Genomic DNA, 26,170 nt, shown 5'->3' on the forward strand with positions numbered 1-26,170 from the left:
TCAGCTTTGGTTTTCCCATTATCCACGTTCAGCTTTGATTTTCATTAATGAAATTTTCACAGTTACTATTCCTTACTTTCATTCACTATACTCATTCTCTCAGAATTCTGATATATTTGTTTTTCCTTTAGCTGATTTTCCATTTGATTACATACAGAGATTTCCATTATTCTGAAATGAATAACCTGGCTACGGTTCAGGAGATTGATGCCAACATAAGCTCTTGGCACTCAGGAGGAACAAAAGACAGGGCTTTGACTGAAAAGTACTTAAATAAAATTTTTCATTTTTTTTAAATCAAAAACTGTGATTTTTTTTAATCCTAGTTGACTGTTTGATGTAGCAGTGGATTATGTATGTCCACAGGATCTTGGCTCCTGTCACTCTAGACTTTGTAGATGTACCTGCAGATCTGCCCAGTTGCTCCAGTCCTGGCACGACTGACCTACTCTTGCCACTGGTGTGGAAAGCAGACACAGAGAGTGTCAGAGAGCTCAGCACAGCCAGAATTATTAAGAGACACTCAACAGACATCTATATGGTCAGACACCACACACAAAACCTAGGGAAAAATGGCATTCTTCCTCCTCTTGACTCTCTCATACTAAATAGTGTCACAGTGATGAGATACCACATGCCCTTCAAGATCAGGAAGAGCTGTGGAGTCAGAATGTGTTCTATTTTCCCACCTACTGGGAAGGAACTTCATTATTCTTTTTCAAGTTCTGCTTGCATTCTCCAAAGCAAAACCCCGACAGAATCCAATTATGTTTTGAACAAACAAGACAGACTGAATGAATGAATTAAAAACTTTAGAGGACTGAAGAAGATGCAATCAAAAACTAGGCTATCTGCCTGGAAGAAACACATACTAAATATCATAAGAGGAGGTTCAGCAGTTCAGCAGAAAAAGGTAGCTGCTTCTGAAGGTTTCAGATCAAAGGACAATCAACATTCTGAGGAAATCCAAAATGCTGTAACAGGCTTCATCTAAATACTAAGAAAGAAGAGCAAGAACTACCTAGAAGATTAAAAGAAAAAAAAGTCCACAGTGAGCTCCCTCAGAGTAGAATAATTTAACCATATCCTAGCTGCAAAGTCCTGTACACCATCAGGCATCTCCCACAACCAGCTACAGCATCAAGAGCCGTAGGATTTTCTGTTGAATTCTTGCTGATCTCATGAAATATTACTTCATTGAATACAATTAGAAAAATTATTTCCAACCCTTACCACCAGCCACAAGATGAGAACTGCTGACATAAAAGCCCATTTCACCAAACAAACGCATCTACAGAAAGACTTGGAACAATAACTAATTACTTGCAGAATACCAAAAGTACATGTTCATTTAGCACTTGAAAACCAAAACTGCGCACATACACAGACACACAGAAGCAGGCATGCAAAGGCTGACATTTTTGACTGAAGGGCAAAGTAAAACTAGAGAAATATTTTGGAAAAGAGTCAGTAAGCAAATTTGTGTTTGAATATAGCGACTGTAAATCACATTATAACAAGCCACAAGGCTGAGCAGCATCCTTGCAAGACAACCTACAGGCATGCATGAACATTGGCCCAACTCCCAAAGAATCCTTAAGACAAAGAAAAGAATTTAAAGTAGGAGCTGAGTACAAGCACATTTTGCCTTTCCCAGTGGAGAGAATATCAGCAGTTTGCTCAGAATTTTTTTTTAAATCTCAGTAAATTGCTACAAGACTAGAGACTATAAGGAACAGTTTGCAAAGACCACATTTGCTTCTCATAAATGTAACTACAGTGAAGGAAGGGGTAAAGTCTGTACCACACCACTCATTAGCATCACATCCTAGAAAAGCTCAGGCTTAAGCTGCTGGGAAATCTGATGACCCATGGGCAGACCCACAGCCTAGATGCTCACATCCTTAACAGAACTACCTCACAGAAATGATCTGGTTAGGTCAGGAGGTGAAATCAACCTTTGAATTATAAGGACCCATGTGTGCAATTTTCTACTTTGCAATTTTAGCTTTGAATGATCACACCCATGGACAAGAAGCCTGAGGAAACACAGCAGTATTCATGCTGAATATTAATCCTTTGTGTTATCTGGAATTAAATCCAGATCTTAATATTGCATGGGGAGTGTCTTCTCCTAGCTCTTTATTTGACCACCTGGGAACTTTAAGACACACTCTGAATGAGTAAGAGGGATTTTGGAGTTATGGATAAAAGAATCAAGCACAAGACTGATGTGCTGCAACAAGCTATTTATTTTCCATGCAGTGTTCTCCTCAGAGTTCATACAGCTTGTTGGAGGCTTTAACCTCTGAAGTAAAATAATCAAATTAACTCTGTGCTATTCTTGGACCACAAGTATAGCTGGATTTTGAGACCTTCGCCTAAAGTCTTTAGGCTAAAGAAAAAAAAAGGATGTTTTCTCATAAATAAAATCAAATTTTAAAGAATTCTACTTGATGTGCAGGTACTAGATAGCAGTAATAATAACAGAGTTATTTAAATGCAAAGCTTAGATAACTTCCATGATCTACTCTGAAGATGTAAAATGTCATTTGTGAAGTCTAGTCGTGCTTGAGAGATTCAGTTTATGGTTGGTACCAACTTTTTTCTTGAAAGAAGTCACCGAAAATACAGTGCCTGTACTTTTTCCTAGTAGAAAACGACACAGTCCTCATTTTATTTTCCATACAGCTGCACTGTTTAGTGTTGGTCATCTTGCACATTGTTCTGAGAAACTGTTAGTACCTTCCAGTATAATGGGCCATTATAATCACACAAACAATGAGCCCACTTCTATTCATTTACAATTCCAATACTGTCCACTTAAGTGTTTTTCAGAAGACTATTTTCCCATGATCCTTTCACAAGTCTAACTAATTCTGCCAAACAATTTTGAAATAAACAAAACCACTTAGGCTTTCTACACTACAGAAGACAGAGGTTACATACAGCTACGGTGTCCAGAAAAAACACTGGCAAAGCAACAAGGGGTGCTACTATACCCAAACAAGTGCCAACAACAGCTGCTGTGGGGCTGTTGCAGATACCATGAGTGTCTGAGGAGACAAGAAAGCAAAAGTGCTCAATGAGAGTGCTATCTTTCACAGCCCAGTGATACAGCGACATGTATGCACATCTCATGCTACAGATAATTTTGAAATTGGCAGAGCAGGTTATTTGGCAAGCATCTACAGAGATGTCTTATTAAAGCTTTAGGGAGGAATTTCCCTTTGTCAGTGGGAATTTTCGTTACATAGCATTAATCAGAATCTACTTTGACCCAAAATAATAGCTAGATTCACAGGGCTGTCAGCAAAGAAAAAATAAACTAAATGCCAAATTTTGTGAATAAAATATGCAGTATTAATGTTAAGATATAAAGAAATATATTACTGAAATTTATATTACTACCATTAGTTGTATTTTAGGCATTAGTTTAGATTTGGTCCCTGTATTGATGCTTAGATTTGGCAGTAACACTGGCTCCATTGCATTGTCCAGCACTTGGAAAAATGTGATCAAAATCAGGAGGTGAGTCACACATTTTATTTCCAGTGGGACTGCTGAAAGTTGGGCACTGAAATAACCAGTCCTGATGTTCTGGGAAGTTGTGGCTTCTGTGTGTGAGTCCTGTGCATTTCCACCTTGAGGGACAATATGTCTCAGGAGGATGCTCAATTCACAGGCTCTCTTACCATAACTTTATTAAGCTGATTGAGAAAACAAGGGCATAATCTAAGTCCCAGACTACGCTTAGCAGTTTAATAAAAAAACACACAAAAGCAAAACACAAAATAAATCTAAAAAAGGAATACATTCCTTTTTTGTTCCCTATAGGACTCTTTACAGATTATGATATCATACCAGCACAGGAAACCAAAAATTTAGAAAAATACTCCTTGATTAACTTTTATTCTATCACACTGAGGTCAATTAATATTAACTGACAACGAGGCAGAAAAGCTGCATAAAAGTATAGTGTAGGAGAATCTTCATTAAAGATCTCAGTGCCTAATTCAATTTACCACTGTGCAACATAATCTCTAGATTGAAGCTGAAAATTCAACACTGCATTCTTTCAAGGAAATTATTTATTCATTCATAGGATTTATTGCCACAAGAGATTATCAGAACATAGAGTACAGCCCTCATTACATTATAGCCTATTATATTTTGCTAAGGAAGACAATTACATTTGAATAAAAACTATATACGAGAAAGGCACCCAATCTTGATGATTTGCACAGAAATATATGAATGTCATACATCTAGGTGACAGAACAACTGTTCACTGTATGAAAAGAGGTTAAAATATGGTGTGGAAAAAGGAATCATTCATTGCTGTTTCAATTATTCAGCACGGTGTGTACGTTTCCATCTTAAATCTAGATTTGGGCATGGTATGTCAAATGTGTAGCAATACTGACAAGACACTGTCAAAACAGCAGCCTCAGTAAGATGATGGAGCGGGTACTTACAATAGAAAGGAACACCCATTGAATAATATTATGCATACCCACAGAAATTACTGTCTCCACCAAAATCACATAAAAAACTACAGGATGCTTCTACTTTGAAATTCATAGAAATTCTAAAGGCATAATGGAAAACTATAGGAAAGCAATGTTTGCATCCTGTTTCTCTAATAAGAGTTTACATTTTTATTATCCCAATGCCCCTGAAAAATAACCCTGTAGTTTTTAGTTATCAAGATGTTTTTCATCCAACATTACTTTCTTCTTCCCTGTTCTCCATCTATTAACAGAATGTGCTCTAAATAATTCCAAATTAATGAATCAAGATGACTGTGTATAGCTCATTATCCAAGTTTGTGATATTTGCAGGTGCTCTGTGAGTGAGCCACTTATGACTTTTAAATCCTCACAGTATGGTGAGCTTGGAAGCTTCCTCTACAAACAGCAGCAACATAAAAAGCAGGGGCAGACATACATGCTCTCATCTGGTCCTCAGTAACAAACAAAAGGTTGTTTATGTTCCTTCATCTCCACAACCCATCCTCTCTGCATTGCTATTTCCCTCACCTTTCTGCAGCCCAGCTCCTTGAAGTTATGCACCCTAACCCCTGCCACCTTCACACACATCCCCCTTTCTGCCTGTTGCCTCATGGAGGGGCTCAGAGAAGTACAGAGAATCTCTTAAGATGTTTTTTTAAGCAAGGGATACATTACAGGGCCCACCAAACTGTGCTGCTGTATTGTGTGTCTGAATCTTTTCTCTGTTTGCTGACAGCATATTCCTCTGGGTGACTTGTCTGCTTTCGAAATCAATGGCATAAATAAAGTAACAGGCTTGCGATGGTTTGGCTTGGTTTTTTTATTTTCCTCCTTCACACAGTTTATAATTTATGGGAGTGAAAGTCCATAAAGTGAACACAGACATTTATTTTATGATTTGGAATGGGAGCATTGGGTTAAAAGGTTTAAGGACCTGGAAAAGAAAACAAAGCTAAAATGCCGTTCTAGAGAAGGAGATTCTCTCTCCTTGATTTTCCTGATAATACCATGAGTATTATTCACTCATCAGTCTAAATACTCAATTGGCCATTCCCAAATTCCTTCATTTCTGGCTACTCAGCTTAGCACCTGTGGCCATTAGTGAATATTGTGACTCTGCTTTAAACAGATACACATCTTTGTGAAGTAAGATGAAAAATTAGGCATTACATATGCCCAACATCAGCAAGACAATTCAATAATTTTGGTCCTACTGTCTCATCTCTCAACTATAGTATTGGAATAAATAGAAGCTCAAACTCTCCAAAACTTGAAATTTAGTAAAGCACTGCAATGAGATTATTATGAAAACTTCCAAAACAGTGAAATTTGTTACAAGATGTGGATATAGTTTTCTAGATATTTAATGAATGCACAGAATCAGTGAAGAAGATAAAATAACTGAAAAATAATTACTTTCTCAGATGAACAGAGATGAAACAAATCAAAGATGATCAAATGCATTAAGGCTAAAGGCATTAATCTGCTAAATTATTGGTTGGCATGTCTTAAATTTTGGATTCTTTTCTGCCCCTTCATTTTGTTCCACTAGTGTAGTTGCATATGGGTATATTCTAACAAAGAAATAAAAGCTTTGAATATTTATAAAATTCTACTGGTTTTTCTTGAATTCTTACTTCAGGTCATTTAGGTCACCAATAATGTTCATCTTCACATACAGGTCTCCTCCACACTGGTGCTGCCAAGAGAGTATTAACCATTTATGGGGACTGCAACCAGAGCTGCTGGGGATGGTTTCCTATGTGATCTCCTCCTTTCTTCCCCCAATCAGAAATTTTTTGGTCCCAGACTAAGCAAGATAACAAGTTATATCCAAATGACATAGAAAAATAAAGGAAACAGGGCAGGAATTTCTGGAAATTTTTTTTAAGAGGCAGCTATATCCTTGAAGAACTGCTTTAACTGCAGCCCCCTTTCCAGCCACTTGAGTTAAGTGACTCTTAGCAGTGACAGGCTGTCCCCACACTTTCCCAGCTGCTTCAGGGGAACATGATGTGCTTTGTCACTGGATTTCAAAATCTTTGCTGAAGCAAAGAAACATACAGTTCAAAAAGATACTATAGTTCTGTTCCATATTCTTACAGTTATAAATGACTATGATCAAGTCCTTAAAAATTTCCCAATCTAGTGGGGGCCCAAGAAAGCATTTCAGTAAAAAGGCTGTATGAATTAAAAACAGTTTAAGAAAAAAAAAGCTTTTCTTAGACTTGTACAATTTGTACAAACATTTTTGCTAAACTGTCCCATGAAAGTCTGCTCACAAAGAAAATGATGACTAAATGTTTGAGACACAACAGCAACAGAGTCCATATTACAACAGAAAATTATAGGCTTAACATGAAGCATAATCATCACAACTTGTAATAGGACAAAAAGGTTTGCAAGTCAAAATCAACTTCTTCATACATTTCATGCTTCTCTGCATTGCCAGTTTGATGTCTAACAGTTTTCTTTGGTAAACCCCAATTTCATCAAAGAGGAAACATTTTAGACATCAAGTTTTGTCCTCTACACTAAAAGCAGTGCTGCCCAGATTTTGTTAGCTATCCAGGGAAAAGTAATTTTAATTACTGAATTTGTTTTTTCCTTCAACATTTCTATTTTTCAAATATTTTCAGTCCACCAGAATTCCAGACTAAGAGGAACATGAAGCAAACACGGGCTGTGTAACACATACATTATTGCAGAACAGCCAATACAAAATCCAATATTTTGTCCTTCATGGGAGACTATCTATTGTTCACTCAGCAATAAAGTATATAAATTAAACTTTGATTTTCTTGTTTCACTTCTCTTTACCGTGCCTGGTGTGCTGATATGCCAAGAGAATTTTGCCTTTTTGAAGTTTTGCTGACAGCATTACAGAACCATTTTCTCTGTAGCACCCTTGTGAAAGTTGTTCTTTTTAAAAACCCTTTTTATAATATATCAATTTTGCTATCTCTGCAAAAAAATATTACTCGCCTGAGGGTTTTTATTCTTCTTTCAGTCATGCTGCCAGGGGGCTGATTGTTTCTGATTGCTAAAGTCAAAACTCACTGAAAATGGACTACTTAAGCTGAAGAGCATTTCACATGATAACGGCTGGTTTTCCAGTCACCTTACTTGTCTATATTATTTAGCAACACAGTTACTATGTGATGGAGATTATAAAATCATTTGAGCTGGCTGCATTGACACACTGGGCAGAAAAATAATTCTATTGCTTCAGATTCTGGAATGGCAGTCATAGAATAAAGCATTTGATTGCTTAGTGAAGGGTGCAGCATAAATGATGCAAATGGATATGCAGCTGATATGCATTGGTCTCCAAAAGCTATGTTACCAGCACCAGAATTTCTCACATGAGTCATTTCACCAAATTTTCTTGTTTATACTATGTAACTGGAAAAAAAATCTATATTAAAATTGATGTGAAGACTAATAAAAATTCTTTGTGCAATTAAAACATATTTTTTCCATTAGATATAAAAATGCCCACTGCATCATTTGTTTAATTTTCACTTCTTTGAAGAATTGATCCTACATTGTATTACCAATTGTTTCACTGCCTTAGGCAAGAAGGTTTCATTCACTTCCCTGCACCAGCCTGAAATTGCATAAGACACTGTGGTATCTGAACTTAAGACAGTGCTCGTGATCTAAGTGAATTCAAGAGTGAGTGTAAAGATGATGAGTAAAGTATGCTACTGACTTCCAAATATACTTTTACTTTCTTTTACCATTTATCAGAGCTTTGGCATGACTGTGTCATTCCTCCCTTTTTTTTACTCAACAATTTTCTTAACCTTTCAAAAACTTAGGCACTTTCAAAAAAAGTGCCTGGCTGCTATCTGATAGCAACTGATGTATAATAAATTATTCCTTGTATTTAAAGGATAATGATGTTTCTGGGCTAGGCACAGTGAGGGCTGCATGATGTGAGGCTGGAAAAGGAAGGAGTAAAGGCAATTTTTTCTGTACCAACAATGAGATTGTGCTGCAGCCAACACCTGGGACTGCCTGAGCTGCTGATTTTAAGATTTCTTGTGAAGACCTTCATCGAAGTGTGGATCAAAATCTTAAAGAACTAAAGAAAACCAGACCTAGAAGAGACTGCAAAAAGACTATGCAGTCAGTCCCTCTTCCCTAATCAAGATCTACTTCAGGTGTGTCATCACTGACACATGCATTTTTCTAGCCTTTCCTTATAAACGTTTGAAGATGGAGGTGCCACACATGGCCCAAGCAATTTTCTTAAGAGTCTCACTATTCCCAGTATTGAGAAGCCCAGCCTCATTCAGCACTGCTGTGATTTGCCCATTATTGTTTTTCCAATATATCCATAATATAGAGAATAGATTGTTCCATTCTTCCTTTTGATGGCTTGTTACATACTCACAGGCATTTCATTCACATTTCCACCCATATGTCCCTCCTTCAACTAAACAACCCAAGAATTTCAGTTCTTTCCTGAAACCAGGGAACTCATCGTTTTCCTGTTTCACTGCTCGATCATCTCCTGAAAGAAATTATACTCAAAAAAAAGTTTTCTACACTTGAAAAAAAAAGATATTATTTGGTTTCTAATTGAAAAGGTAGAAGCAATTATGTGTTCTGTGATAGAATGTTTAAATGGCACAACAAAAACTCAAAAATAAAATACCTTGAAAGAAGTTCCTAAACACTAACATAGCAGCAATGACTGTCGGCCTCATTCAGCAAGATATCCTACTCATTTCACAGTTGAAGTAAAATTGATTAATCAGGCATTGAACGAGAGGGCAGGAAATAGAATCACATCAAAGAAAGGAAGACTAGACTGAAAGAAGATTTTTTGAGTTGAATAAAAACATTCTGGGGGATAGGAAGGAAATACATGAGCTAGCAAGATAATGTCAGAAAAAAAAAATTAAAGATAATACAATTTTAGAGATGCATCCAGAAGCCTGTGGAAAGAATTATCAAAACATCAGTGATTGACAGAACTCTTGAAAAGTAAAATAATAAATCAAGATATAAAAATAAATATCAGAAAAAAACCAGGGCAGACAGCATAAAGGTACAGATGAGAAAGAGATAGAGGAAGTACATGGAACAAACAAAGAAGTTTTACAGTCTCCCTTTCAGAAATTTTGCCACAGGAATCAAGAGGGACAAACAATATCTCATTCTCATCTATTTAAAAAAAAGACACTGGAATGAGTAGCTGCTGCTTTTTCATGCATCCTTCTCTCTTGTTTTATACTTTTACTGTAAGTCTGACTCAGTCCAGTTTCCTGTTAGTCTTTGTGCCCATCCTCTACATCACCTATTAGAAAATTGCATGACTTGTTAGTGATCAAACACCTGTCAGAACCCACAGAAACAAAGCAGATATTTGACATGTATCTTCAAGAATTTGGGGAAATCTATTTAAGAAAAGAGAGGCTAGGGACTAGCTCAGTTTAACACTGCACATGTATGTGATGCTTAGTATGATCACCAGCACAGTTTGCATGTTTTACATCACAGAAAATACTTGAGCTTGATGATGGATGTAGAAGTGGAAATAGTGTGAACTCTATTTTGAGATTTGGGTTTATGTAAAAGAATTCACTTATGTATGTTTTACTTTAAACAGATAAAAATTAAAATATGCAAACATAAATAATGATTACCTCAGAGCAGCAGTTTTCCCATTTTTGTGAGTACACGTGACTTGCCTTGTTTGGTACCCAATTTGTATGTCCCAGTATTTGTTCTCCTGTCTATTCTGTCTGTTACGATTCCTCTTCTTCTTAATTAACTCACGAGCCTCGGGATCTCGAACCGCCTTTTCTCTGTCCTTTTCCTTGTCTTTGTTCTTCCCTCGTTTCCTTGCTTGCCTTATTTGTCTGGAATGGGGCACCGTGCACGCGCTCCATGGTCCCACGTTCAGGCTGTACAGGCTTTCTTCAGCAGCGCACGGGCTGGACCGGCACATCTGGAATTCCGTCAGGTTGGGGCAAGCTGACCCGCCGAACTGCGGCGGAGCCACCACGTGCCGGGTGCGGTGCTGGAGCCCATTGCCACAGGTCTTGGAGCACTCGGACCAGGGTGAGAACTCGGCCACGATGCAGTCCTGCCGGCACGGGATGAGGCACGCCTGCTCCTGTCGCGGCTTCGGCTCAAAGTACTCGCAGATGACATCCTCAGCTGGAACCCCGTTGGACTTCTGCACGCAGGTGATGTCCCTTGTCTGGATGCCTTCCTCCCCTCTGAGGCACTCCAGGGGCTTCTCGTGGCTGCGGGAGAGGACGGGCCGGCACTGGTTCCAGCCGCCGATCTGCCAGTCGTACAGCTCCTTGTGCCAGTCACAGACACGGAAACAGCTCTGCTGGTTGTCCGGCCGCTCAGGCTGCTTGCAGTTCGTGGGCAGCGTGGTCCAGCCCTCCACGTGGGCACACCACACTGCTCGCGTCTGGATGCCTCCTGGGCCGCACTCATCGCCCATGCATCTCCCCCATGGACCTGCAAAACAAGAGAAGGTGCTAAAATTGCTCGCTTAAGTTATTTCTCTGCCATATTGCAAAAGCAAGCTCTCAGTATTTCCTGTATGTCTAAGAATTTCATCCTTGGAGAAACTCAAACTTTGAGAGTACAAGCATGGGATTACATCTACATACTCTACATCTTCATTCTCTTCATCTTGTTATGATTAGAAATACATTTCACTTTTTATTCCAGAAACACTGAATATTTAATATTGAATATACTGAATATCCAACATACACATGAATTAATCACATTAGAGAACAATGAACTAAGCAATCACATTCACAACTTAGTTTTTGCTGCCAAGGTAGGAGCCAAAGCTCTTCCCTTGAAGGCATGAATTCAATCTCTCTTGTCCACTTGAATAATTTTTCCTGGACTGTTTAATTTTTTTCTTCACATTTCTATTGGACTATACTTTTACATTGATGCCAATTAATATTGTGTTCTCTTCCTTCCATATTGCATGCAAAAATGAGAACAACTACACAATACATTTTGAAAAACAGTGGTGATTTCAAGTAGGCCACCTCTAGTCTTTCCTTAATTACAACTAAAATAAAAAACAAAATCCAGTTAAAAAATGTTCATTCCACACAATCTGTGATATTATAGAATAGAACAAACTCTTGAAGACAGAGACATACCAGCTGGTAACTCTCCAAATAACAGTAGCTGTTGAATCACAGAATCATAAAATACAGGGTTGGAAGGAATCTCAAGGATCATCTGGTCCAAACTTTCTCGGCAAAAGCACAGTCTAGACAAGATGGCTCAGCACCCTGTCCAACTGTAACTTAACAGTGTCCAATGCTGAGGAATCTATCACTTCCTTGGGGAGAATATTCCAACTTCCGATTGTTCTCATTGTAAGAGTTTCTTCTTGTGCCCAATTGGAACGTCCCCAGGAGTAATTTACACCTAACTTGTTCCTACCATTTTCTTTAATCTCCAGGGTCTAAGGGTAACTATTTGACATGCAATATGTTGTTATAAGAAATGTCAACAAAAATAAATAAAAGGCTATATCCTTGAAAGATGATGTAGTTTTTCCACTATAAAAAATTGAAATATTCACCCAGTTCAACATGAAATTCACAAGCCAGAGGTTAAAAAATCCTGCATTTTTAAAGGTTTTTTAAGATCTCCCCTCATACACACTGTACATTGACTTACCACATAAGAGCAAAAGAATAAGCAATTCAGAAAAAACCCCTGCAACTATTTATCAAAGAAAACTTGTCTATCTGCAGACACTTGATCACACAGAAGAAATTTCCTCTGACTGAGGAAGTCTCTGTCCTATAAAGAAATTGGGGCCAAGCCACACAATCCTCATTCACCTGAATGACCCCAGTACAAGACTATTTCTGTGAGCAAAGCTGTTGAAGAAGCCAGGCTGAGCCTTTACTACTTTCAAAGCAGGTTAACAGCATAATTTTGGTACTGCACAGGAATAAGTGAAATGAACTATGGCAGATACAAATTATTTACATCATCTTCTTATTGAATGACTTGAAGGAACATGTGGCCACATCTTATTACTGATTCCCATGAGCTTTAAAACTCTCATTGCCTTCCACACAATTTTAATCTGTTTATCCAGCATTAGCCTCAGTACCAGTTTGGGAATGGGCTGATGGTAGGCTATACATTTAGCCTGTGCTCCTCATTGTCTCTTTTTAAAGTGAACACTGTGGCTGAACAGTTCACTTGTAGTTCTAAAACCCTGAGAATGAGCACTAGCCGGCTGAAAACAGCCATTGCAGCTGGCAGATTCAGCCCATGGAAAATCCCCACTTTTTTTGCTTATTAAGTTTGAATTATAGTTGCCAAGAACTATCTAGATATCCAGAAAAATTAATGCATATTAAATATAAACACATTTCAGTTTCCATTTCAGCAAGACAGCGCTACTTTATCTTTAACTAGTCTTCCACAAATTACATAATATTGCTGTATTTAATTTGGGCGTATTTACACTGAGTTGAAAGATGCCATTTCCTCAAAACACCACTTTGAACACCTGCCATTTTTTAAAAAATAAAGACTGCAGAAAATCTTCAATTAGAGCAGACAGACAAAAAACACTCATGATTGAAATAAATTGCTCATCTTGCAAACTATGAATTTCTGCCTTACCATGTCATTACACCTTATGTATGGTTTGTGTGTTCCATGAAAAAAATCCCTCTTTCTAAAGATCGGGTTTTTACTGTACCCCAGATGAAAAATTCGCCCACTTGGGACTCTATCACATCTCCATTCATCAATAGTCAAAAAATCCCATTGTACCTAAAAGATAGTTGTTTTTGCAAAAAACATCAAAACATCTTCAATCCAATTCTAAGGCAGGTTTACACTATTGAAAATTGTAAGAATCTCAGTCTTGATGCAGTAAATACTGCCTTTGGAAATGTAAATATGAACAAAAACTCTGTTATGTGACTGCTAACTGGACAAAAAAAATGTTCTTTCATAAGATTATAAATATGTTGGTTTTGGAACTGAATATAAAATGATGAGATGCACAGATAGACTCATGTAGAACATTGTCTTATTTTGCTCATCCTGTGAAGTAGCAGTAGTAGTATTAAATCATTATAGTGAGTAGTATTATAGTAGAATCATTATAGTAGTAGTAGTATTAAATCACTATAGGTGAGTACCAACAAACGACATTTATGCAACCCTTTGAGCAGACTGCTGCTCAGTAATTCCATGTTCATGTGCATATCAACACAGAGCTCTTAGAGATGTATCTGACCCTCCCTCTTATCTACATTACGCTGATTTTTAAGTTTAAAGACAAAATAACCTGCCTAGAGAAAAAGACTGCAAGTGAAAATAAGCTTAAATTTTCACTCTACTCCACACTTCTTTATATGACTATGACAGAATCTAAAAGGGAATCACAGCTTTGAGGCAAGGATTGTTTAGACTTTGTCCTCAGTGAGCTTCCTCAAAAAACTAAAGTGCTTCCACACTTGACCAAACCAAATTTCATTTGCACGGAAAGCTAAAATTTGGGGCAGCGGGCAGGTGTTAAAGAGAAAGCAGAAAACAAAACAAAACAAAACACAAATATATCATTCTTCCCTGCCCTCTAAGTCTTCCCTGATTTTAAGTGGCAGGAAAATGTCCCATGCTGTCTGGCCTCCAGAAATGGCTCTGGCCCTGCAGTCCTGGCCATGTACTCCCTCCATTCCCTACTCTCACTCAAATGGTTTCTCTTTCCTATGCTCAGGATCCCAGGATATTCTTAGTTGGAAGGGACCCACAAGGATCATCAAGTCCAACTCTTTCCTGAATGGTCTATCTGGGGACCAAGCCCACAGCCTTGGTATTATCAGCACCATGCTCTAATCAACTGCTTGTTTGTGTTTCTTTTAACCTGGAAAGCTTTAAACACAAACCTAAAACCCCTTTTTTTATGTCTATGTGATAGAATCAAGGATGAATATTTGGTTTTTAATGCATGCTCTAATATGTCAGGAACAAAAAAAACCAAAAAACAACTGATACCATTCTTCACAACCAGCTGCATTTCCCTTTGAGATTATGGAAAATACAGAAAAATAAAAACATAAAGAAAAAAGACCTCAACCCTAACACTTCCAGACTCAGCAGTCATTAAGAACAAGAGTATCAAGCTAATTTCCAACGAATTATTTTCAAAACACCTATGAATATCCAAGCAATTTCAACAGCTTAATTAATTCATCTTATTTAGGATGAAGGAGAATTGATATTTCATTTCTTTCTTTAGTTTTTAAAGAATAAAATATTATACTTTCATGTATTTCTAGCTGTATTAATAGAAACTTGCTTTGACCAAAATTATAGCAAGAAATACCAAATTTTTTTTCTTCTGAAAACAATTTCTGTCATCCACATTAACCAATATTCCCATTATTTTTCACTTGTGCACTTTGAAATCTTCAGTTAAGTTACCCACAAGTCACTGTAGTCAACCCCTAGCACTTGCTGAGGAATGTTGTTGCTATGCATTTGTATGTGAACATCACAAAAAGAGAGGGAGAGGTTTCTCTTCAATTTTCCTTACAATTACCCATCTCCCTCCCAATTATCAAGAGCCTAAAATAACTCACTTCTAACTTAAGTGGCCCAAAAAACAGTGCAAGCTTCAAGGTGAGGCACGGTTGTCCTTTTAAATTAATCACAGGAAAACAGGAAAATAAATGTCTCTGAACTGAGTAAAGGGGCTTTGTGACTTTTCCAAAAAACCAAAGACATGAATCCCAAAGTATTGGTAATCCACTTTAAAGTTTTGAATGATTCTCAGAAGTATGAGAACATCACACAGAGGTTACCTGCTCTATGCTTTTTATACTGTATCATTATTATGGGTAGTACATTTACCACTGTGTTTGTAAATATGAAATTTTGGGATAAAATTCATTTCACAGAAACTAAAGTAGCATATATATGCAGCTCAGAATGAAAGAGTTCAGCAGAACACAGTGCAGAGTCTCACCCACCATTACTTAAACGCTGCAGGAGGCGGGAGGTGGCTGCCCTTTCACAAATTTTCTGCTGATGTTAAGCTCTAGTAACAACAAGAATGTCTTTAGGAAACCTGTCAAGCCTAATCAAGGCTTTATATAATATTTTAATTTGGCCTTTATGAATATTCTTTAGGTTCTCTCCTTCCCAGTGAAGCAGCCTTCACACAGACACTCTGCTGTCCCTGCTGTGTGCTGATCCAGACCCGCCTTGCCAATGGGATGCACGTGCACTCAAACCATTTCACACTGGGGAAAAAGGAGGCTGCTGTGAATGCAAAACAGCTTCTCTTTGGATTTCTTCTAAACATACTTAGATGAACAAATCATACTTTGCCTGTAGTGAGCTGAACTTGTTTCATGAAAATACTATCATTTATGCACTCTTAATTTAATCAGTGTTTCACAAACGGCAGCTACAGAAATAAATAGGAAGCTTGCTTCTTTTTGTTCTGGGAGTTGTCACTGAATCTTACTGAGTTTAAAATGTCATTTGTAATTCTTTGTCTTCTAAAAAGATTACTGTAAAATACAATATTAAGATTCCCTCTAAGCTTCTGAAGGATTAAGATTTATTTTTTAGAGAGCAGGAACATAAGTGAATTAACCATTCATGCAAGTTTTTTCTGAAATTTCAGGGACTGATCACAATGGAGTTGAAAACTGAAAACTAAACCCCCACTAAAGCACTGACAGTTTTGCAGCTGAGAACAAAGTAAGCTATCATTGTAGTTATTAGAGTATATTTAATATAGTAAATTTTAATACTGTTTCAGGTATTAAAATTATCTCTGTTTTAAAAAGAACTTACTTTGAACTCTGATCCAGGACAAATAAGGCTATGTGAAAATCCCTTGAGCTCTTCTCCTCATAAAAATACAAAGAAAGACAAAATAATCCCCCAACTATCCTCAAACATGAAACTCCAAACACATCTTAAAGTATTGAGCAAGACATTACTTACATTTTTAACAAATGAGGGTTGCACTGATTTGAACTGAACTTTGCTGTACTTTCCGTGAGAATTGGTTTTGACCCATTTTGTGTTACTGGTTTGGTGCCTGTAAGTAGCATTAACAGTTTAATGCCAGGGAGAGAGACTCAGACTGCATGAGACAATGAGCAGCTTAGTTTTCAGCATTTTGAGAGGATTGTATTTAATGGGACTATTGAGAGACTGATTAGCAAATATCTACTTTTTCTAAGTTCAGAAACAAGCTAACCTTACCTAATATTGGAAACCTCAAATTTCTTTGTATCATGAAAAGGTTCTGAAGAGGGCAAAAAAGGTTAACTGGGTGATACAGGGCTGAGTCAGAAGAACACAAGTATTACAAGATGGAGTTCAATCCTAAGCAGTAAATCTCGAGAGAGGTCAAAAAGACACAGATCAAGAAGCATTTGAAGGACTCAGAAAATGACAGTGAATGCAAACTGCAGCTCCTGATAGTGGAGCTGGTGAAAGAGCTGAGTGAACAGCAGGTCACTAAGAATACAACAGCTTCAGATTGCCAAAATCACTTGCAGATCTGCTTGGCTGAATTAAAATATAATAGGCACATCTGTAACTTGGTACAGTATACCTGTATTATTTATATTTGCTTTACACAAAGGAAAAGCAACCACTGCTGCAACAAAGTATTTACATCACAGGCAGCAGCTAATTGTGGAAGTCTAGACAGGGAACAATCTCACTGATACAGACACACTGCCTGTCACACTGGCAAAAGGTAATACAGCAAAATGCTCTAATTCTAGATCAATTACTGGCAGCTTCTTTTTTTTTCTTTTTTTTTCTTTTTTAATACAGAGTCTGTCGTGCTGCCAACACCACATGCTGGCCACATTTGGACAGACAGATTCTATAATTTATACTACTGGGAGTGCCAACACAGTAGAAGAGCACTGATAGACAAAACCTTATTTTTGCGTCTTTCCCAGCCATGGCAGGACTCCCTGGGTGCTGTATGACTTGCTGCCTGCTCTGTTTGCCAGCAAATTTTCCCCTCCAGGAATGCTATGGATCACCTTGACTGCCGTTCCTATTTAATGCTTTTGTCTTTCTTGGCTCCTCTTTCAGAGGTTGAAAAGAACATGCAAGGCAGTGTCTGCATCAAAGAAAAGGGATTTAGGATATAGAAGAGAGATAAAAACAGGAAGGATTCTTAACATAATAAAACATAACACCTGTGATTTAGAGGAATATAATGAAGTATCAAATATGCCTACAAATTATTTAACTCTTAGATCAAATTTTTTATTTTCTAATAGCAGAAGGAAAAGTGTAAGCCTCAGTGCAATTAAAAGAATTTCAGAATCTGAAGAACAAGTTTTTGAAATTTCTCATATTAACAATGAAATATTAAAAAATACCACTAAAAAGTAATGTAAATTAAACTAATTTATAAATTGTACATTGTTTCCCTAGCTTTCCTGAGTACTTCAAACAGTGGAATAAAAGCAAATCCAAAATCAGCATATCAAAATCAGCCTCTTAGTTATCTTTCTAGGTGTGCACATAATTATTAAGGCACTTAATAAAATGTGGGCCCTTTTATTTTTATTTTCCTCTATTAATATCCATTGTGAAAATACATTCATGCATGTTCCTGATACTATTCATGGTATGGTAATTAACATTATCCACCCATTTTCCAATTTCTCTAAAAATCACGAATGTAAAACACATGATACAAACGTAGGAGTAACCATAACATTTTAAATTCTGACATCAACATCACAGTTATTCAGTGTTTCCCTAACAGCACTGTCATATTAGAACCTCACAATTACTAGAACCAAATATTTATTTTCCTCCAGCAAAGAGGAAATTAAATTTTGTACATCAGAAAATTGGTGAGTCTAAGACAAGGTTGTATATTCCCTAACAAAAGTGTTGAATGCAACATGATTTCCCAGTGTTGATGTGGTTTCTTGTGCTGCAATTCATGGCAGTTTTAATACCACATTTCACTTGGTAGAGAGGTTATTTGGCTGCTCTGTGTTTTTTTCTGTGCTTTAATATTGTGACAACTATAATAGAAATTGACTCCTTTTTCCATTTGTTATAAACACAGAGAGGCTAAAAAGTATCTATTTCTACAGTACCAAAAAAAAAGGAAAGGAAAATAAACATAAAGAAATTAAATGGTCTCAAAATTTTTCTCCTCTTTTTAATATAATGGTAGTTCTTCATCTGCCCTAGACAGCCAGGGCTGAGAACCTAATTCAATACTTATATTAAAAAAACCTCAACCACCTTCTTATATTTGTCACTGTTTAATATTTATTTTGTTGCTCTGGCAGTACACATTCAATTTTTAAAATAAACTGCATCAGGATCCGCACTTTTCATAACACATTTCTGCCCCAAGTAATTTGACTGTACAGTGGCGGAACACGCTGGAAATTGCTATCTGCACCGAAGCTATCAAGAGCCTTCAGCTTGCAGGACTAGTGCAACATGTTTTTCTGAAGTATATACTGGCACATAAACAAACGTGAAAGGTTGACAGCTCACTGTGCAGAACATTTCTGGCTTTGTGCTGTTGTTATCACCTGGAAAGAAATCCTCTCCTTTAGGCTTATTAAAAACTCAAGCTAATTCCCAAAACATTATTCAGTTTTAAAACAGTTCTTTCTCCAAATTTCTTTAGCATAAATTCCTCTCACTGTTCATTTTCCCTTTCCATAGTATAGCAGTAGCAGACAAAATAAATATTAAATGAACACACAAAAGGAATATTTAATTGAAGCAGCATGGTTTAAAGAAAAACAGAGCTTCTATGTTCTACAAAGCAATTACATTGCTTTGAGCTTCTAGTCATGTTGGAATAAATACTTCTGATATTGAATAGAGTTTCTTCTAGCCAACAGTCTGTTTACATATAAAGTTGGTTCATGAATGTTTCTTAGTTTCATTAGAGGTGGTGTTAAACCATCCTAACATATTCCTCACATTGCTCTCCTTATGTTGCCTCTCTAGTCACGCTGGTGGCTGAAAAGCAGATAATGCTCTTCTGACAAAATGATGATTCTCATACATAGCAAACACTCTTGCAGGCTTTGTAAGACGGATGAAAGGTTTTATTAACCTTTGCTTGTATCTCTGCCACACGTCTGTTTTGGTTTTCTTCTGATCATCCCCTGTTGAAAGCTGCTCTGCCTCTCCCCTGTGAAGCAGCTGCACCGAGTCAGGCCAAAGACCCCCCTACCCCAGCAACAAAGAACTGGAACTTGGGGAAGGTACAGAAATATGGTGAGCAAATATGATGTCTTCCCTGGTACCTTCCCAGCTTCCCATCAATTCCAGCTCACACACCACAGCAGACATGTTGGCACAAACTTTCTCATATAAACAATAATTACACATGGACATCAGATAAAGATAATCCATGTGTTCCACCACCTGCTAAGATCAGTTTTAGAACTCATATGAGAAACTCCTAAATTTACTGGGGTTTTTTCCCAAGCTACCAGAATGTAATGATAAAAATGTATAGAAATACCAGAAATTTAATGATAGAAAGAAATGGAATGAACCTATTTTTTTCATATACAGTAGGCAAAGAAAAATGAAACAAAAAACAATCCCATGAACAGCAGGGCCAATTGCAAGCAAATCCATGAAATCAGCAGTTACTCCCAATTATTATTCAGACTGTAATCATGAGTAAATATTATCATTTTACAATGAAAGCCCTATAATATTATGTGTAACAGAAAACATCACCATGAATTATTCTTATCTATGTCCCTGTAGACTTTTACAGCTCTGTCTCTGTCAGAATCTTATTTTAAGAGATAGGTTACTGAGAAAATCAATTCAGAATCCAATGCTTAGCAAAGAGAAGGATTTCATTTGTATAGATTAAGATGAAATTTTCTCCTTGGTTTTGAACAAAGATTCACTGTTTTCTTCCTATAAGCATTTTATATTCATTTTATCCACAAATCTGAAAGCAAATTTTAACCAAAACACTGCTGAGACAACAACTCACATAACCTGAAAATCGCACTGTCAATGAGTGTTCTCACTAACCATAGGAGGAAATGCAGATTTTTGCACTAATTTAACTAATAGTGGCTTGCCCTCCACTTTTCATCAGAATGAATCCCAACTAAATCTATTGTAAACACAACACTAGTCCTTGTCATGACACTTTGGGCATCAGCAGGTCTTGCAGCACCAGTTTCTTGGTAATGTTAGAAGAGTTTATTTTTGTGCAGCCTCATGTAACCTAATGATAATTAGTCATATTGAAGAGTTAACAGAGACTTTAAATCAGATTTAATTTCTATCATAAATAATTTTGCAATTCAGTTTGTTAAATCAATTTTCTTTAGTGCACACAGACTGATGCCTCAAATAAAAAAAGAAAGAGTATTTCTGTTTCAATTTTCATCAAGACCAAGTGAATGCTTTTATTTTTCTGCCTCTGTTTCATTTTCTGCCCTTTGATTTCTTTCCCTTGTTCATCATAGCCTCCTGCTGTGGTGCTGATGGCCAGAAGTGCTAGTTGTGAGGCTGCTGCAACCACAGGGTATGCCTGTCAGCACAGGCCATCATGCTTGTGCCAGCCCAGTGGTTTGTAATTCCAGGCTCTACTCACATTAGCCAAGGGCAAACAAGTCAAAAACCCCCTCCACTGAGAAATGAAGAAATTCACTTATACAGCTTTTCAGAAACTGGCTACAGCTTTTCAGCTAGGCTACTAGGACCAGAAACCAGAAATTAAACGTAGCATCTTTGCACACTGGCTTGTTTAAAAGGCCAGACTTCCTGCAAGGAATGATGTCAGACAAGGCAGCCAGAAGCTGGTTATAAGAAAACACTACAGTTCAGCTTCTTGAAGTCATAAAGAGATTTAGGTTCTCAGTCCCACTACTACTAGCCTGAAGGATGATCTATGTACACCACTTCTGTCACCTTGCACTTCAGCTTCTTCAGTGTGAGGCAAGGACAACAAAATGAATTTTTAAAGCCCGTTATAGGTATTAACAAAAAACTGTGTGCAATAAGTAAACAGCAGTAAGAATACATGTTCTGTCATTTTGTCTCTGGAAGCACACAGTTTACTCAATATCTTTCCCTGGAGTTTTGCTCTAAATCCCAGTTGTGTTGAACAGGGTCTTTTAATAAAAAAGCAAGAAGCCCAGATGATAAACTAATACTTTTTCTTACTCTTGACAGAAATCTTATTCATAGAGCACAGCATGTACACTTCTCATCTGTGTCTTCCCTCTGACTCCTTGGCCACAAGAGAGTTAATACAGATTTTCAAAGATCAAATAAGAAGGTTTCTCATATCTCCGGATTCTTTATAGCATTCTTTGCCACTAATGGAATGAAATAAAATAGCAGATCTGAACTTAATGAATATCACTTAAATAATGCAATGGACCTGTCATCCTTTTGGCCTTCTTCTAATTCATTGGAGCAAAGAAAACTTAATGAAATTGCATATACAGAAAATTATGCAAAGGGTCAAATGTATATAATTATCTTTATTTACCTTTAAATATTTCTTTATTTAAATTGCCTCATTGTTGGGCTGAAATAAAAATTCAGTCATAACTCTTCTGAAGTGCACTAAGACTTTATGTCTTGCTGAGATACATTCTCCCAAGCATATCCTCTGCTGTTCATTTATTATTCATTATCATCTGCATTTTGCCAAATTCCTTTGAAACCCCTTTTCCATTTAAAATGACAACTTTTCCATAAAACTGTGGTGCATTCATCATACAGACATGGTACTCAAAACTCTGTGAATGCAAGGCAACTAAGTCTTGCGGATATGCCCAAAATACAGGTGCCACTGTATATCAGAGAAGAATAGATCTATATTAGTTTTGAAGAAATCTCTTCAGGACCATATGACACCTGTCACGGCAATGTATGCAAAATAAGCAATGTCCTCATCTGACTGCCCTGTAATCAATCATTTTTGTTCAGACCTAACTGGGAGAAATAATTAGTTCAAGAAAGTGACTATTACTTAGTCACTTATTTCCATCTGGCAAATGTGTTGCAAAATTGCATTAAATAAGTGGCTTTGTCTATTTTTATTATATTAGAAATATACCTAAAAAACTCCTTTGTGTAAGTACTTTTCTCAATTTTGGTTTTAAAAATAAGTAATATGAAATATTAGTATAGGCAGAGTATATCATAACATTGACTTTTGAAGAGAAATTCCCATTAATCACAGCAGGGACTGCTACTTAAAAATACATGAACTTGAGCTGATGTTATCACACTGATCTATCACAAGAACCCAAGATGTCCTATTTAAAATGCAATGAATCACTGTTACAGAAAAATTAAATGTACACATGTATTTTAAGGACTGCACTAGAAGAATACGTTCAGAAATATATAGAAGATATCTTAAAATTCCTCTCACCCATCAAAGAAACAGAAACACAGTACCTAAACTTTGCTTTAGTCTTTTCTCCTAGCATAAAACCCACTTACCTTTCCACTGCCAGTATTACCTTTGAATTTTAGAGTTACTTCACAAAGGTTATTTTATAAGTAACAGCAGAAACTTGTAGCAAATGCTCAAAGATTTTTTGCTATTTCTCTTGGCAGGATATGTTTTTCTTTAGCATCATTTTAAACCTTCTGTAAACTTGGAAGGATTATTTGATTACTATATTGGGAAACTTCCCAGTCAGGAGAAGGTGAGAGGCAAAGAATGTATTAGGAGACCTCACACATGCAAAGCTACACATTATCAGGGCAAACTGCATGTTTGTCTCCAGAGAGGCAAAAGCAAAAAATTAATTTCTGTCTTTTCTAACAATCTGTTGCTTTGAAAACTATGCTAAAGCAGTGAATTTAGCAGTGAGGAATGTCATTGATTACTCCTCTGGTACCACTTTCTGTCACTACTATTCTCCAGTTGGATCCTCATTCAGCAATCAAGAAACATGCAAACCTTAGATTTTCATCAGACATTGTTAAAGAAAAATTTCACACAATATGTACCATGAGGTAGTAATCAGATATTTACCAAGGGAATTTTTTCAGGTTTAATTTTTCAAAGAAAAAAAAATTTTAAAAGTTCTGACAACACGTAGGTCTGGCAGAATTCTAGTGGAGATAAAAAAAAAAACTCTACAGGAAAGAGAAATTCTTCCAGATAATTTAGCATAAAGTAAAGCATAATAGGCAGTTATAACTGCTATTAAAATAAGGAGAGAGAGGGAGAAAGGAAATAATCCTTTTGTTTCTGCTTTTCCAGAAAGCCAGCCACAATTCTAGAAGGTCATCCAGTAAAGATAAATCACACACTATTTCTTCTACCAAGTACACTTCTAAGTGAAAGGCGTGCAAATGCAAGTAATATTCATATTACTACAAGATTTTTAAAGACACCTATTATACTTAACAAAGAATGTTTTAAATCTGATCTTGACTGTTGCCAAAATCTCACAGTCAGCAGAAACTTAGGGACCATTTCATCAGCTGCTGAGATAAAACTTGGCAGTACTTAATGTTCCACAAAATAGGAAGGCCTGAAGGAAGGGTGCAAAGAGGATGGAGCCAGCCTCCTTTCAGCCAGCCTCCTTTCAGGACCAGAGGTAACAGGCACCACCTGAAACACAGGAGATCCCCCCTTGGACATTAGAAGACAAGTTTGGGGTGGAATAGAGTTCATTTCCTTCCAAGTTCATAGTAGTTCACATGGGGTTATGTTTTGGATTTGTGCTGAAAACAGTGCTGATAATCTAGAGATGTTTTCATTATTACTGAACAGTGTTTACACAGAGTCAAAGCCTTTTCTGCTAATTTTACCACCCTACCAGCAAAGAAACTGGAAGTGCACAAGTTGTTGGGTGGGAAGACAAGAAACTCTTTTATTGTGAGGGGGACTGAGCACCAGAACAGCTTGCCCAGAGATGACAGAGAGTCTCCATCCTTAGAAAAACTGAAAAGCTGTCCTGAACAGCTGACTCCCAGTAGCCCTGCAGGATATTTGGACAATTGTGACCTCTGCTGCTCCCTTCCAACCTCACCTGTTCTGTGATTCTGAGAAACACACATATTGAAACACCCAATTTGAAACTCGAAAGTCACAAAAGCACCATGTGGTCATGTATTTTCCAGAATCTCTTCAATTTTCTAACTTCACTATGTCAAAGGTTAAAGCATCATACGAAGTCTTAAAGACATTAATGCACTTGTGAAAGCAGACAGCAAGAAAGTGCTCTCTGTTAAGGTTTGGAATCCATGAATCATTGGCCTTTTTATAAAGTCTGTACCTTTCTAGGAATGGCTATTTAATTCCATGCCACAGAGTCTTTATCAGAAAGCTGACAGGAAGAACAATTTGTTATGAAAACCATTCACAGAATTTAATAATAGACAATTACCATAAACTTAAATGCGCAACATGTACTCACATTTCATTAAATATTAACTACATCAGAAACTAATTCCTAAATGTTTTTTGTAATTATTACATGCAGTTGAGTAGAGAAAGAAATGTGACAGATACAAAATGGCAGAAAAGAAATTAAAATTATACATTGAAAAATATATCAATAATGCGCTTTTTATGGATTACCACAAATGCTAAATCTCATAGTTTAAGCTTCATTGAGCAATGTATACTTCAATTCTTTCTAAAAAGCCTTCCAGTACTTCAAGGTATTAGACAAATACTCATTTTCTAAATAGTGAAAGATCAGTCCTTTTGCATATTTCATTTAAGAGAGAAAATTACTGAGATAATAATTTTCCACAGAATTCAGTCCATCAAAACTGCTGAAATTATGCTATGCTATCAGGTCAATCAAATTTCTAGGTAGGTAAATAATTTACTTCACATTCTTCAATTTTGCTAATGACTGATTATACCTGAATGCCTTGTATAACTCAAAACAGAACTTCAAGAATGAGAGAAAGCCCAAGAGTATCCTTTTATGGTATAATAATATTCTATTAAAGGCCATTCCAGAAAGCAACACTACCTTAGTGGGAAGCTATTGTGGCACATCCCAAGAAGTCTCACTAAGCTAAATAACAAATCCTATCCTTTTAAAAGACTGAGATAACATTATATCACTTTAGCACAGCTCCTTTGGCTACATCACTTAGGAAATTAGAAATGTCATTCTCTATTTTAATTCACCTTCAGGAAAGAAGGTTAACTCATTGGCAAGGAAATTTTAACAGGCCAGATCTTTCAAAATCAATAATGAACTGCACTGGAGATATCTTTCCAAAGGGATAACTTCAATTAAAACAGCCCTCACCAGAGATAATGAGTAGAGAAGGAAGGTTAGTGTTGGACAAAGAAACACTGGCCCCTTTGCCAAGTACGTGATGCAACGATACTTATCAGCCTGAATTATGCAGAAATATCTTCAAAAGGCCCTGAAAAACAGAAAGGTCATGTTGTCTCAAGGAGACTCTCTGCAAAGGGCTAAGAGTGAATCAGAACCTTTCCTAATAATTTTTTAAAACTTATCAACATCAAAATGTTCACTGGGCTCAGAAACAAAGAAAAAAACCTGTTATGGGAATTTCAATGTCACAAAGGACATCGACAGTGATCGTATGGCCACTGTTTATTTTTCTGGAGAATGTACAATAGATAA

At 36.8% G+C, this 26,170-nt stretch overlaps 1 protein-coding gene across 1 annotated transcript in view; it reads right to left on the reverse strand.

Annotated features, from left to right (window-relative positions):
* The window catches only part of THSD7A (thrombospondin type 1 domain containing 7A), a 191,198-nt gene that overhangs the window by 107,700 nt on the left and 57,328 nt on the right, over nt 1–26,170 (reverse strand). Inside the window, exon 2 of the mRNA XM_054273356.1 lies at nt 10,175–11,006. Coding sequence (XP_054129331.1) covers nt 10,175–11,006 — 832 coding nt within the window. The remainder of the gene's footprint in view (nt 1–10,174; nt 11,007–26,170) is intronic.

This window comes from Melozone crissalis, unplaced genomic scaffold, assembly GCF_028551555.1.
Source record: "Melozone crissalis strain CALT ecotype California unplaced genomic scaffold, PUWL_Pcris_2 ptg000016l_1, whole genome shotgun sequence".
NCBI lineage: Eukaryota > Metazoa > Chordata > Aves > Passeriformes > Passerellidae > Melozone > Melozone crissalis.